The 14,690-nt window shown below is 37.0% G+C and overlaps 3 protein-coding genes across 4 annotated transcripts; 1 reads left to right on the forward strand and 2 right to left on the reverse strand.

Annotated features, from left to right (window-relative positions):
- Positions 1 to 3,571: 3,571 nt before the first annotated feature.
- On the reverse strand, positions 3,572 to 7,222 carry LOC103332407 (Pentatricopeptide repeat (PPR) superfamily protein). Of its 2 annotated transcripts, none has more exons than XM_008235146.2 (2): positions 4,776 to 7,222; positions 3,572 to 4,393 (listed from the first exon to the last, which is right to left on the reverse strand). In XM_008235146.2, the coding sequence occupies exon 1, from the start codon at positions 7,172 to 7,174 to the stop codon at positions 4,868 to 4,870; it is 2,307 nt and encodes a 768-aa protein (XP_008233368.2). In that variant the 5' UTR covers positions 7,175 to 7,222; the 3' UTR covers positions 3,572 to 4,393; positions 4,776 to 4,867. The 2 variants fall into 2 exon arrangements, with proteins under 2 accessions (XP_008233368.2, XP_088909608.1); XM_089053482.1 differs by having other exon boundaries at positions 4,359 to 4,500.
- Positions 7,223 to 7,363: 141 nt separating this feature from the next.
- On the forward strand, positions 7,364 to 8,535 carry LOC103332409 (uncharacterized). The gene is made up of 3 exons (XM_008235147.3): positions 7,364 to 7,560; positions 7,915 to 8,269; positions 8,374 to 8,535. Exons 1-3 carry the CDS (start codon positions 7,403 to 7,405, stop codon positions 8,443 to 8,445), a joined length of 585 nt encoding a protein of 194 aa, XP_008233369.1. The 5' UTR covers positions 7,364 to 7,402; the 3' UTR covers positions 8,446 to 8,535.
- Positions 8,536 to 8,613: 78 nt separating this feature from the next.
- Positions 8,614 to 13,877, reverse strand: LOC103332410 (golgi-to-ER traffic-like protein). Its single transcript, XM_008235148.3, has 12 exons — positions 13,718 to 13,877; positions 13,000 to 13,079; positions 12,811 to 12,889; positions 12,493 to 12,574; positions 12,051 to 12,201; positions 11,241 to 11,331; positions 10,782 to 10,865; positions 10,170 to 10,216; positions 9,800 to 9,928; positions 9,296 to 9,380; positions 9,050 to 9,136; positions 8,614 to 8,855 (listed from the first exon to the last, which is right to left on the reverse strand). Exons 1-12 carry the CDS (start codon positions 13,763 to 13,765, stop codon positions 8,838 to 8,840), a joined length of 981 nt encoding a protein of 326 aa, XP_008233370.2. The 5' UTR covers positions 13,766 to 13,877; the 3' UTR covers positions 8,614 to 8,837.
- Between the last annotated feature and the right edge of the window lie 813 nt (positions 13,878 to 14,690).

The raw sequence follows: 14,690 nt of genomic DNA on the forward strand, positions 1-14,690 counted from the left end.
TAGAGGCTCGAATGCATAAATATCTGCTTAATCATTTAAGTTACAAGTTTGTGATGAGAATGACATTAATACAAACTTATTGTTGTTTAAAGGTGGACAATTTTGTAGGCACGTTGTACATGCCATATTGCTTTTGTTTTTTTTTAATTTAGGAATATTGGATATATTTTCTATCATGTATTATTAGGTTAAAAGTCACATGCATGGGACTAGGATTTGAATAATTGAATTGTTAGTAAAACTACAAATGTGTACCCTCAACTTAATCCCTAAAATTGAGGATATAATTATTCAATGTTAAAGTCAAAAAAAAGTGAATTATGAATATGCTATAAATGAGAGTATCTACAATGGAGTCCTTAAAACACATCTTTAAACAAAGTTTAGGGAGGCATTTAAAAAATACAATTCCAATCATGCTTGTTTAAAGATCCTTAATTTTAATAATATTTTAACCATTTATTTTAGATAATGGCTTGGCGCTTAAATATTTTTTTTGGGTTACTTTATTCAAAAATTGAATTAAAAAAATATTTAAAGTATTTATGACTCTTTAAATTAGAGAATATAGTTGGAGTTTGATAGAGAATTGCTAAAATAGTTTTCTAGTGCTTTTTTTGGTCATGGCGGCGATTTGCCTCGCCATCACTCATCTTGGCATGATCATAAAACCTCAATACCCACAATCCAGACCAAGATGAAATTGACCCCAAAAGAACATATTTCCCATGATTTTTTGGTCAACACCTACGAATTCATGACAGCTTAAACAGAGGGAGAAACTTAAAGAGAAAGAAATAATCAGAGAAAAGGGAGAGGAGATGAAGAAAAATTAAGAGAGAAGAAACATTTTTTTTTTAAAAAAAGGTGAAAGAAAAGAGGAAAGTGTTAGAGTTTTTATTATTATAATAATTTATATAAGCTTGATTAGATGTTAGAGTTTTTTTTAATTATAATTTGGTTTCTTCTGTGCTGGAAACGTCGGCACAAATCACAAAATGCCTTCTCATTAAATCATGAACCAACACATGTAGAGTTTGTTTGCAGAGGTGTGTCCTGTGGTGTAGAGATTGGTTGCATTGATGGGTTTATTTCTACCTAAAGTGGTGGGCTAATATTTGATTTACCCTAATTTGACTTGTAAAGCTAAGCTTATATGTGGAAAACAGAAAAACATCACTGGGCCCAGTAGCGCCCACACTTAGGCCCTTAATTGTAGATGTTCTTAGGAACTGTTATTATGACGAAGAAAAAAATGTAATATTCATTCACAAAACCGTGTATGTGGCATAAATTGTAATGTATAGGAAAAAAATTGTTAGATTTAGGTCTAGAATATATTAGTTGCATGGCCTTCCTCTTAAGAACCCAAAAAAAAAAAAAAACGCATATATGCTTTATTAATTTTTTACTATTACTATTTTTGGGTGTTAGATATGCTTTGCTTCAATAATCTTCATTAATCATTATGTTCCCGAAAAATTAGCACTACTTAATCAAAGCCAGCTGAGTAATTTGGACCCTCATCCCAGAGACAAGAATATTCTGTGCTCCTATTATTTATTTATTTTTCATGCAAAGCAGCTAGATTGGATTAGATGTATGGGGGACTTTGCAAACTGTCGTCCATATTTATTGGCAAGCAATCGAACAAAGGTCCACGCGTGGTTGCTTGCTTTGCTATGCTTAGTTGGACTTTGTTGTGTCGTCTGTTTATGCCTGTGTGGGGTTTCCCCGGTATTCTCACACGCTTTCTTAATTCCTAATTTATTAATTCTGATCATGCAATTACAAATTCAGATCATCATCGACCTTTCTTTTGGAAAGGAGATGGATGTAACACGTGAGCAACCACTGATGGGATACATATGATATGATCTGATCTGACCCTTTATTAATTTTTCTTACTTTTTCCGTAGTCTATAGCCTATTGAGTCTCTTATTTGTGAAATTCACATGCATTAACGATTGGTCTCATTCTTAGCACGAATGTAAGATTGTCTCTAACGTCCATTGTATACAATGCATTAATGATTAGAATTCATCCTACATGCGTGAGCTACTGCTCTCAACACCCACTTAGCACCACAATCATGAAAGATTGATGATTGCCCACGGCATTAGAGACATTAGAGATGTGCAACTGTCTCTATCATTCTATGTTGTTAGAACACAAACCCTACTCTCATACTCAAATACTGCTTAATTTGGAGTAATGTGCATGAATGTACTCGAATCTAGTTAGTCAAATTTTGTGCTAATTAAGATTACTTCTGCACATATATTAATTTCCTAGTCATATGCAATGTCATGCATCATGCATGCACTGAATCCCTTTCATGGTGCCTGCTAGCACATTGCTCAGAAAATGTGGTTGAATTGTGGAACACGAGCAGCTTTATTTGTTTCTATAGTCACCAGAATAAAAAACCCATGTGAATGCTTTGGTACTGGATCAGACTCACACGTCAATCCCAGGAGGAAAACGTTGGATGCCACTTCCCCTACCCAACTTAGCAAACTTGTGGATATTTTGAGCTTAGCTAGCTAGGAATAACTTAATCTTTTTATCTTATGGTGGTTTCATACTAGAGGGTTCTTCTGGCCGCGTTCTAGCTTTTCAGATGGCGCTTCTGAAACTTCGAGGGCCAAGTAATAATTCATGCAGGTCCCCTTAATTTCTCAATGGGACAATATAGTACCTGCAACTGCAAACAGGATATATACAGATTATTAAATAAATAAAAAAGCCTAAAAAGAATGAAAAAGAATAAAGATTGGTCTGCCTTTACAGTACTAATTATTGGCATTGTAAATACCCAAATGATCCTCCAATTTTTGTTCTAAGTATGAAAAACAGAACATTTATTTTTTGATACAAGCGATATTAGGAAATGAGGAATTGAACCTAAGATCTCGGGTGTAGAGGTAAATGCTTTTAACCATTTGAGTTACAAACCTTTTGCAACAGAAGACCCTTTATAGATAGAGAGAGGAGATAATGGGTTGTATGAATTGACAATGATTGACCTTTTTCACCTAAAAAATCATTACCTATATATTTTACAATAACTTAAGTGACAAGGTGATGTCAAGATCCATTCTGACCAAAAATTACCAGTCACCAAAAGCGGCTTTATATTTCGAATATATGGTTGGAGATTGGTGCATATATAGTGGCATGAAAACCTAAGCGCAGTTATTTGTTGCAATTCAATACTTTCATATCGACTGAAATGTACGCCAAAGGATGATGATGGATCGACTCAAAAGCAAATAATAAACTGAGGTTTTGCTTTGTCGTTTTAAAAGGTAAATGAGCTTTTGCTTTGTCGTTCTAAAAGGTAAATGAGCTTTTGCTTTTCCATGCAAGAGTCAACTATAAGGCCTAAAGATTAGAATCCGATTGACATCCCGTTTCTTACTTTTGAATTGTAAAAGAAAATTTCAGATTGACACCCCCATCTCTTTTAAAAGCAACCCTACTTTTTACCTGTTGATGTGAGAATACAAAATTAAAGCTTTCAACAAGCGAGTTAGCAAGGAATACAAATTAGAGTTGAACAAAATTGCTAAAGTTTTCTTTCCACCATTTATTTTTTCTGTGTGTTAGGAAAAGATGAAGTTTCTATCGATTTACAAAATGCTACATAGAAAGTGAACATACAACACAACCATTTCTGCTTAATCGGTAAGCTCTCTTCCTTAGATAATTGACAAGTAACTTTACAATAAAAGTACAATCGAACCAGGAAATGCAGGGAGCGTCGTGAAAACGAGGAGGTGACACTTTTCTGGAGCTCAGCACTAATGCAAAGCACCTAAACCAATGAAACCAGTACTGTCTAAGCCATCCTCAATGGTTTGTCCTTCTTTCTGACGGGGAATGGGGTTGGAAGTCCGGCAGTTCGGAGAATCACTCTTTGACGCTGGGAGTCTACTTGACACATGCTTTAAACCCAGGACTACATGTCCCTTGTTCCACCAACCTTAAGACTATCCCAACTGTCAAGAACAATGCATAAAACTAAATCTCATCCGAAAGGCTAAGAAGTACACAATATGACATACAGCACTTCTTATTCATTACGATCTGTTCTCAGGGAAAACTTTCTTTTGTACTGAACTGTAGGCTGATACCTCACCACCTTTACTCGTCTGAGTCATCCCTCTAGCATTTTCAAATATGGAATTATTGCTAACCTCATGAATCAATTTCTCCTCACATCAAAGCCATACGAGAAGCCTTTCTGGAAAACAAGCCCCACTTTTGCCTGCCATTTGTCATCAGTTTCCATTCTTGCTTGAATCCCACCCAACCTCAAATTTAATGGCATGGATAAAGAACCATCTCGTTCATTTCACTTGAACTATATTCTTTTAGTAAAGGTACCTGCGACATTCAAGTTTAAGCAAGGAAATTTAATGGCATTCATCAGTTTCCATTCTTGCTTGATCAGCAGCAGTATATTAGCGAAATAAGTCCCTTACTGATCATTACTGCAAAACATTGAACAGCACTCAGTTATGTGACAGAAAAGATTTTTGTTTTGTTTTTCACAATAGACAGAATGAGAATTAAAGAACTTTTTGTAAATAATACTAAGAACTTTCATTTTTGTAACCATCTGCAAACTAGATACTGTTAATATTTTTATTTTCTTCATGCCAACTCTTCTGAACCAAGGAAGATTGTTCGTGCATTAAACACAAATTAGCATTTCATGAAGAGATTAGAGTGTAAGATGAAAATATAACAAAACAAAAGGTTGTACCAGGTCCAGCTGTTGTCAAATTCAGTTAGAACATGCAGGGAAGGCTGGGGCACTCTGCCATTATCGAAAATAGCCCAAGGTGTCACTACAGCTTAACAGCCTTTATGTACTCCTTTGCCTTTAATCAATCCGTTCATCAAATTAATATAAACATCTTTATTTAAAGTGATGCCTTTCTGCATGGATTCTTCCAAAATGTGCATTGCATCCTTGTACTTACCTTGAAAGCACAACTCATTGATCTGTTCTGAATAAGCTACTGTGCTTGAATCAAATTCAACTTTAGATTCACTGGTCACTCCCTTTTGCACCAAATTTGAGGACTGATCAAGTAATTTTCTGGATTCAATCAATTTCAAAAGAAACTCTTCCGCTTCCTCAATCCTACCAATATCAGTAAGTGCACCCAGAATGGCACCATATGTATAGTGGTCAGGTGCTAATTTCTTTGCTTCCATATCTGAAAGAAGATCAAAAGCCTCTTCAAACCTCCCTTCTTTGCAAAGGCTTGATATCAATGTGTTGTAAGTAACTGCATCAATGTCTTTCCCTTTTGAAATCCATGTGTTAAAAAGCTTAAGGGCTTTTTCTAACATACCCTCTCTACATAGCCCAGAAAGAAGAATATTACATGTAAATACATCTGGCTTGAATGATTTCTCAACAGTTTTGTTGTGGAACTGAAATGCTTTCTCAACATTCCCCTCGCAGCAGTAGCCATGAAGTATTGAGTTGTATGTAAACTCATCAGGGACTAGACCCCTCTCTATAAGCTCATTCAACTTCTCTAATGCTTGATCAGTTTTCCCAGACTGGCATAGCCCTCCAATTATAGAGTTATAGGTGACAATGCTGGGAATGACCTGCTTCTCCTTCATCTCATCCCAAAGCTTCAAAGCCTTGTCCGCCTTTTCGTTCTTAAAGCATCCCATCATCAGAGTTCCATAGCTAATCTCATCAAGAATATAACCCCGCTTCATTGTGGTATGAAGCAACTCAAATGCCTCGTCAAGCTTCTTCTCATTACAAAGAGTGTGAAGAACAGTATTGAGGGTAACAATGTTCGTCTTCAAACCTTTCCTACCCATCTCATCCATCATTTTAAATGCTTCTTCCATTTTCCCTGCCTTGCAATACCCATTAATCAAAGTATTATAGGTGACACAATTAGGAGCAAACCCATCTTCCTCCATCTTCCTTCTAGTATCACTTGCTTCATCCATCTTCCCTTCCTTACAAAACCACTTCATCATTATATTGTGAGTAACCACATTTGGTTTCACTCCCTTTTCACGCATCTCCTCAATCAACGTAAGTGCCTCTGAACTGCTCCTCCACTCAAAATATCCATCAATCAATGTGTTATACGTGACAACATCCGGCATCAACTTCAAATGTCCCATCTCAACCCGAAGCCTAACAGCCTCCTCAATCCTACCCTCCTTACACAACGCTTTAATCAACATATTGTAGGTCCATATATTCGGCAACGAATTGTTCTGTGTCATCAGTTCAATTATCTGCATTGCCTCCTTCAACCAACCCATTTTACAATACCCACAAACCAAAATGTTATACGTGTTCCTATTCGGAAACAACCCTCGATTCTTCATGTCCAACAACAAGTCCCTAGCCTCAACCAACTGCCCCTTTTTACACAACCAGTCCAATATGGTATTATAGCTCACATTATCAGGCCAACATCTAAACTCGCTCATTCTACTCAACAACTCTACAGCATCCCTAAACTTATGCTCCAAACAGTAGCCATATATCAAAATATTAAACGTATTTGTATTCACACTAACCCCTAACTTGATGGCATCCTTAAACACACTTTTAGCCAATGAAATCGAATCACACGAAGCGTGCCTTACCAGAGCATAAAGGAGAGTATTGCAGGTGAGCAAGTTGGGTTGTAAACGACGCCGCTTCATTCTCTTGAACAGCTGGGCTGCAAGGAGGGGCTTTCCACAATGGAGATAAGCCCCTATGGAAGTATCCAGAAGGGCTTTTGAGGGCTTTGCTACGGTGTCGTCCGGGTGCAGAAGAACCCAGAGGAGCTCGTTTTGGCGATCGGCGGCTATGAATTGGACGAGCAGGGTTTTGGCGTCGGGGTACTTGTGGTGGCAGAGGAGAGGGTGGAGGAGGGCGAGGAGGGGGTGAGGGGTTTGGGTTAAGGACGGATTGTGGGCCTGGGCCCATTGAAAGAAGGATAGGAGGGCGCTGGGCTTGTTTGCTAGGGCTTTGGAGCGGAGGATGGAGAGGAGGAGGGGCTGCGTGAGGTAGGGAATGTAGGGTTTAAGGGGTTGGAGTTGTGGGGTTTTGGCGGCGGTTAGGAGGCTGGTTATGGTTTGGAGCAGTTGGGGTTGGGTTAAAGCTTGAGTTGGGTTGGTCATGGAGGCGCGTCCGAGAGTGAGTTGCAGAGTCTCACGAGGTTGAAGAAGAAGAAGAGAGGCTTGCGGTTTTGGACAGATTCAGGGGAGCTCAAAACGCTGCGTTTAGCTAAAGTTCATTTGAAACGACAGTATTTTGGTCAAACCGTTATTTCCTTTTTCTTATCCTTCATATAATAATAGAATTTCTATTCTATTTGTGGATTTAAAAGAAAAAAGAGAGAGGAGAGAATGGCAATCTCTGAGGAGTCAAAGTGGGTGAAGCTGAAGCCCATCGAAGCAACAGCGGAGAGCTTTGAAGAGTACGGTCAGGTGGTGGAGGCCTCTCCAGATGGTGAGGAGTTTGGGCCTCGTGATGCTCAGTTGGACCTCAGCCGCGGAGTTCCAAGGTGAAAAATAAACAAAGCAACTTCGAATCTCGCTCCTCGTAAATTAGATTAATTTAGACTATCGATTATATATATATATAAAAACATAACAACTAGACACCTGAGTTTTCATGCTTGAAGGTCATATATTGTGTTCATGTCAATTGGGTTTTGATCAAACAGATAGATATTGACTTGGGTTGTGGTTGGAGAATCTTTCTGCTGGTAGGTTTGGTTATTTGAGCAGTTGCAAGATATCTGGCATCTAATTTACGATATAGATCCCTGACAATATAACATGGTGTGTCGAACTGTCTAGCAAAACAAATTAGCGTTTGGTTAGTGACTTGTTTCAACTTTGAATCATGTGAACAGGTTCTACATTATGCATCTTCAAGATAGGCCGCTCAAGTTTTCCAAAATCACACACCATGCGAGCGTGACTCAATGCCTCGGGTCGGTTGGTGGCCATGTTTGGTACCTGGGAGTGGCTAAGCCTACCATTGTAGACAAACAGACACTTGAGAGCAAGGATCATGAAGGCAAGAATGTGGTGCAGTCTCGCTGTGCCACCGGCCATTTTTATGTGCCTCCGGCGGTGGCGAATGTTCGTGTTTTCAAGATTACAGGTCCTAAGTTTCTGAAGCTTAACCATGGGACATGGCATGCGGGGCCTTTGTTCAGGGCAGACACTATGGATTTTTTCAATCTGGAGCTCAGCAACACCAATGTGAGCTTAAGCCTTTTTCTGTTTCAATTAAGTGTTACTGAATTTATAACACGTTTTTAGGGCTTTAATGGAATTGGACATGGCACGGCCATTTTTTGTTGTAGGTGGTTGATCACACATCACATGACTTTGTGAAGGCAAATGGAGTGGAGTTCTTGATCGATGAGCAACTGTAATTCTCTGTTTCTGATTTCAACATTCTGAACTCGTTTCAGACAGATATTGTGTATCTTTAAATAAATAATACTCTCTCCAAATTCTTGACCCATTCTAGCACAAATTTCAGAATTCACGAGGAGCATGACCTCAAAAGACAAGAAGTCATACAATTTGGAAAGTTTAGATGAACAATAATAATAATTCATTTGTATTAATGGTACAAACACAAGAATCTGAATCTGTATCTCCCTAAGGTGAACATAAAATAAATCTTACATCATTAACAAACACTTCATTAAAAAATGCTTCTACAGAATCAAAATAATAAATACTCCCTTTCAACGGGCACAATAACGGTAGTACTGAAGGATCCGGCAAGGAAGTGAAAACTTGAAGTTCCAACACATCACTATTCACCTCCCATCATCTGCATAACAAGGATTGACACTCCAAATAAGACTGCTGCCCAATTATTGCAAGGATTATTTATTTTCTTCATGCATCAAAGTCTTTTGCAGAGTAATTTCTTTATTATTTTTCTGATTTTAGTCTCCATCCTTCATAATTTTCTAAGCTGTCATAACAAATTAGAGTTAACCATTCACAAGAGTTCAACTCTACCTTGAAGATCTCCCCAAACATCCCCATCCCTTGCAGAGGATTTCGGCGCCGCACTCCATAAAACTTCTCTGCAATTTCATCTAGCAACTAAACCATAATTTTTATGTTAGGGTGAAGACGGAGGACAGAAAATAGCTGAAGACTGGTGGGAACGTACACTAGCAGACATGACATAGGGCAGATACACAGTTAACATAAATTGAGAAAAAGTTGTCAAATGGTCTGCCATGCAGAAAAATTGCACACCTCATGAAATGTAGGTTCTCTGTCTAAGCTTGATTTGTACTTAGCTCTCAACATATTGAAAAGAGGAAGAGCATCTCTTAACAACCTGCAATGAGAAAAATTCAGCAATCTGTATACCTCATACCATACAGATCAATAATCTGAGTTCTTTCTGATTTCATAATCTCATTAAATCTTAATGGCCTCTCAGGATTTCGGCCAGTGTTTTGTTGATGCATGAAGAGCGTAGGCATGCATAAATTGCATGTTTCCAGTAGCAATAATTAATTTAACCTTTAGCATTTAAAATTCCCAAGTCGCTGAAAATCCCACTTAAGGATCTTAGATTTTAGGTTTTCATAGAGGGAAATATAAGCCAAGGAACAATATGTTTCATTTTCTTTTACCATAATCCAATATCCATTAGGAGTGGCATGAAGGGCAACTTCCTCTAGCTAGCATCATTTTCTCTAAATATGAGATATAAGATTGTTACTGATAAAAGGGAAATTGAACACAACATACGTTTGCAAAAGAAAATTGATGAACTGGATCAAATCCGATTGGGGAAAGTCAAGCTGCTTAGATTCCACTTGTTTCTTTATCTCATCCATGAGATTATTGGCATCTCTCAGGTTACCTAAAGACAAATACCTACAAAAAACAGGTTACAATATTAGGAATATAGGGAAACATCATTAGCAGGAAAACTAATGGATATTGTTCAATCTCGGGAAAATAAAAGTATATAGACATAAAGAAATGACAGTTGAATGCTTATATTTATCAAGGATCTCCCAATTTTGAAGTGCACGTTAGGAAGTTAGGTTCAAATGGACTCGTATTACCATCAAACAGTAAAGGGTGTTCAATGATAGTGGAGTAGTGTCCTTACATTAAAATCGCTCGTGCAATGGCCAAATCATCTTCCCCTGGATAACACTGCATGATCAAGAAGTATGACCTCCATAAAAACTTTCCATAAAAAAGGTATGAATATGGCAAGACTGATGCAGACAGGATTAAGTGCAACAATCCAATAACTAAGTTGTGCTATAATGAAGAAAATATATTGTGTTTGAACATTGATTACACTTGTGATTTTCAAGAAACATCAAATTTGGATGAAAGAAGACTTCCCAAAAATATTCACATTACAAAATGAAATAATATAAAAAATGTAAATGTCATATTCATTATCCAACATAATAGCAACAAAAACCTACCAAATTGAAACCTGCTACTCAGTGAACCTTTGAACAAGTAATATTCATAGAAAACAGAACCTAATAACAGGAAGGAAAAAAAAAAAAAACCAAATACAAACCTACTGCTACTACTAAAGTAATCTTTTGAACAAATAATATTCATTTAACATAAACACAGAACCTAGTAACCATATATGTACATCATGCAATACTACTTATAATTCTGTAGGCCTCATAACATATCTATTTACTGAATTCTTAAAAATGAATATTGAGAATTAAGGGGGAAGAAGGCTAACCTTTCCCATAAAATTTACTAAGGTTGAAGCAAACTCTTTTGGGTTGTTTCCTCTGACGAAATGATGTGACACTCTAACCATGTCCTGCAAAGCAGTCAAACAAGATAATGGCGTTCACTCTGCACTCATGATAAGAGCCAAAGTACTCAAGGAAAATATGGACCTCTCGGTTACAGGTTTCAAATTAAAGTAAATTAATTTAGCACAAATGAAGACAACAATAGTTTGAACAGCATGAAGGACCTATGGAAATCAAAATGATACCAACATGTCCAAAACATTTTAAATAATGATCTGCTGGACCAAAATCCAGCTGGTCCTATCTTCAATCTGAGTTTACTAGCAATTAATAAAATGTTATATGTGAAAAGTGGATTTTCATGTTTTAAATCCCAAAATTAGATGTATGCACTTGTGAGATAAAAACAAAGGTCACATATGTATCAAGATACTACCTACCACCTCAGGAGATTCAAAATATATGTAGTTCGCTAACATAACATGTATTTCTGGAGCCCCAACCCTGGGTGCGCCAAACTCCGCAGACCACCTGAAAAGAGAGAAGCAGGAATGAATTTGCATTGGTTAATGACACAGTGGGATCTGATATAAGTAAATCAGATATGCAATACATTGTGTGCATGTGTGTGCTCAACAAAAGACACCATGTCATATGCCCAAAAAAAAAAGAAAGCATTTTTTCATCTTCGCAGGATACATTTGACGATGAAAACACTGCTTCAAATTTGGGGTTTGGAATTTTTGGACATTAAAAGCAAGGATGTATGCATCATCCCTGAATATAAGTAAAAGCCTCATTCTGGACACTAGCCAGCCTTCAAGCCACCTCATCATTACCAAAAATCACCTATTGTATAGGACACCACTGATTCTAAATCAAATCCAGGACCAATCTCACAAAATCACAGGTGCCACCGCAGGTTTCCCACTAGACCAACCTTTAATAACTAGATGCTATTTCTTTCATACCCCGCCAAAAGAAATGGAAGTTTCAAGGAGATTCCCTCACCACTCCTAATGCAAACCATATTTCTCCTACAACAGGGTCACCCCAAACTACAGAATTACCCAGCTCAAAGGAATACCATTAGAGCACATTGATCAGACCCAAAAAAAAGATAAAAAGCATGGATATCTTAAGAGAGAATGAATGACTTAACAACCATATAAACAGACCAAATAAAACATAACCATGCCATGAAAAATCTCCAAAATCAGGAAAAGGTAAAAAAACAAACAAAAACTCACTTAAGAGCAGCTTTTAGGAATGATGAGCAGCCCTCAACACATGTTTTTGCTGCCCCAAGTGTTTCAGAAAGTTGTTGCACGTCATCTAAATCCCCCAACTGTTGTGGCACCGGTATCCGAGGAAATTCTTTATAAATTTTCCTGACACGGGCTAACAAAATAATTTTGTCATAATCATGACAAAATAGAAGCATCATAATATTTACAAATAATAGAAAAAAACCAAATACCAAAAATGGCCATGGAAACATGTAAATCATATAAAAATTTATATTTATCATAACAATGATAGTCCGATAAGAATAACGCCTACTAGAAGAACCAATTGACCCGAACCAACCAAGAGAAAGTTGAAAAGCATTTAAAAATCACTTCAGAGGGTAAGAACAAACAGACAGAATCAATCGAGAATTCAAATCTACATCATAAGGTAACAACTGACCAAGGATTTCATTGTCATAAGGGAATCTTCCTTTGACAAGCGTATCCACAAACAAAGCAGCTAACTCTGCCCCACAAGTAACCTGAATTTTGTTTTCATATATACAGCATCAGTATTACAGATTTGATTATGAAATGTCATGATATATGCATGTGCATGTGTCACCCTTGGTGCATTGTACTAAAGATTTAATTAATTATAAGAAAATGTAAGATTAACATATCCTAGGCCCTAGCCTATGCCCAAATCATGCAAAGTTGTATCTCAACTAAAAGGGATAAGTATTGATGTCTATAAGTAGAACCATGAAAGTACGACCTGCCCATGTTTCAGTTGGTTGCATGCACCAGACTGAAGGAGATCCAAAGCCTCAGAATACCTCTGAGCAGATACATATCTGCAATAAAGAAAGAATATTGCATCGACGTGCATACTTAATACAATGGCCTTTAAGAAATACAAAGAAAGAAAGTTTGTTTCTCAACAGCCAAGCTGACAATTCAGTACCTTGCACTAATGGATTTGTACATTTGCTGACCTCCATAGTAATTACCTTCCTCTACAACTTTCTCTAATTTCTCAATATTCTGCATTTAGAAAAAAAAAAGAGACAATTGGAAATCATCCTTCATTATCCACTGGAACTATCTGAACCAAAACAAAATCCACTGAACCAACTGTGACTGACAGAATGAAGCCCATGACAGGTGAAAACTCTACTGCAGCTGTGCAATTAACTCTTTTCATGTGACTTGTTATATTCAAACTAACATCGAATTTACCCACATATGTATATGAGATTGATCGTATCATCTTAGTCTCAAATATAGGAAATCTAAAGCAGAGACCTTTATGAAAAATAAAAATAAAATCTTTTAGAACAGAAACACAAGATAACAAGCATCTCCTTTTTCCCAGAAGCCAAACGCAGCTCCATAGACTATATAACATGCAGATATGCATAACACTGAACATATTCTCAAACAAAATAAAACAGTGGTGATCATTTCAGTCACAGTTTTCTGAAGAGTAGGGAAAAGGATGAATCAGAATCCCGAATCTGAGAAATTCGGCTAATTTTAAGCACAGGCATAAAAAACCCATCATAATTTGTTGAATCAAAAGGTTTTCGAATTTCGAATAAACGTGAAAAAAAAGATTCAATGTTTTTCTGTATTTCCAGAACAAAACTGAGTGTTGAAAACACGATTTCCAGCTTGCGTACCTCTTGAGCCGGAGGTAGTGTGCCTCTTTTGGGTCTCTCCCGCGACATGGTTTCAGTTTCTGTTCAAAGTAGACAAAGATAGTTTGGTGAACTCAAAACTGAAAAACACAAAACAATCCGGGTGGCACTATGGCATATAGCAGTCTCTGCCCGTACCCGTTTGCCCGGCCCAGTCGGGTGGGTTGAATAAAACGGGTAATGCAATATGGGTTATCTATTGTTTATTCATTTGGGAAAAAATAAATCTGGATTTATTCAATTGAGATTTCAAAGAAGTTTAAAAGCCTGGGTGTATTCAACCATAATTTTATAAAAGTTTATATGTGCGTTTACACTCATTTAAAAGAATATAAACCGTTAAATTAATCTAATGAATTTTAATAAGTCCGCATCATCATAATTGTATTAAACTAAAAATAACCATTTGCACCTTATTATCTATTCAATAACTCTGAAATTAAAATAAAATAAAATACCCCAGCAAACAGCAACGACCTAACCCTAAATGCCACAGCCATGGCTGCCCCTCTCTCTCTTGATTTGGGATGACTGACTCTCATCAAGGCCTAGAAAGAGATTTTATGAAATTCGGATCTTTTTAACAATGTACTGCAATTAAATATGCAAATTCATAAATGAAAATTAGCTGGCCACAAATACTGCATATGAAAAATCTTATATGTGACTGCCAATAACCATGGAACCTAGTAAAAAAAGGTGTGTGTGTGTGTGTGAGGAAAAGAGAGTGAGGGGCGGCTACCATGGCTGGTAGTGAGGCGGGGGAAAGAGGCTCGGTCGGGGAAGTTTTTTTTTTCTTTTTCCAGGGAAGTTGGAAGATGGTTGCTGCTTGCTGGGATATGTTTTTGTTTTTTATATTTTTAATTTCAGAGTTTTTAGATAAATATAATAAGGTGTAAAGGCTAGGTTTAATACATTTATGTTGATGTGGACTTGCTAAAATTCATTAGATTAA

Source organism: Prunus mume, linkage group LG5 (assembly GCF_029339155.1).
Source record: "Prunus mume cultivar Tortuosa linkage group LG5, ASM2933915v1, whole genome shotgun sequence".
Lineage (NCBI taxonomy): Eukaryota > Viridiplantae > Streptophyta > Magnoliopsida > Rosales > Rosaceae > Prunus > Prunus mume.

What these genes read in the sequence shown, in the direction of transcription:
- LOC103332407 (XM_008235146.2), bottom strand. Translation starts at nt 7,174, where the DNA reads ATGACCAACCCAACTCAAGCTTTAACCCAACCCCAACTGCTCCAAACC.
- LOC103332409 (XM_008235147.3), top strand. Translation starts at nt 7,403, where the DNA reads ATGGCAATCTCTGAGGAGTCAAAGTGGGTGAAGCTGAAGCCCATCGAA. An exon ending in CTCAGCCGCGGAGTTCCAAG is followed by an intron (nt 7,561 to 7,914) that starts GTGAAAAATAAA and finishes TCATGTGAACAG; the next exon opens with GTTCTACATTATGCATCTTC. An exon ending in TGGAGCTCAGCAACACCAAT is followed by an intron (nt 8,270 to 8,373) that starts GTGAGCTTAAGC and finishes TTTTTGTTGTAG; the next exon opens with GTGGTTGATCACACATCACA.
- LOC103332410 (XM_008235148.3), bottom strand. Translation starts at nt 13,765, where the DNA reads ATGTCGCGGGAGAGACCCAAAAGAGGCACACTACCTCCGGCTCAAGAG. An exon ending in TTATGACAATGAAATCCTTG is followed by an intron (nt 12,202 to 12,492) that starts GTCAGTTGTTAC and finishes TTATTTTGTTAG; the next exon opens with CCCGTGTCAGGAAAATTTAT. An exon ending in ATTTTGAATCTCCTGAGGTG is followed by an intron (nt 10,866 to 11,240) that starts GTAGGTAGTATC and finishes ACTGCTTTGCAG; the next exon opens with GACATGGTTAGAGTGTCACA.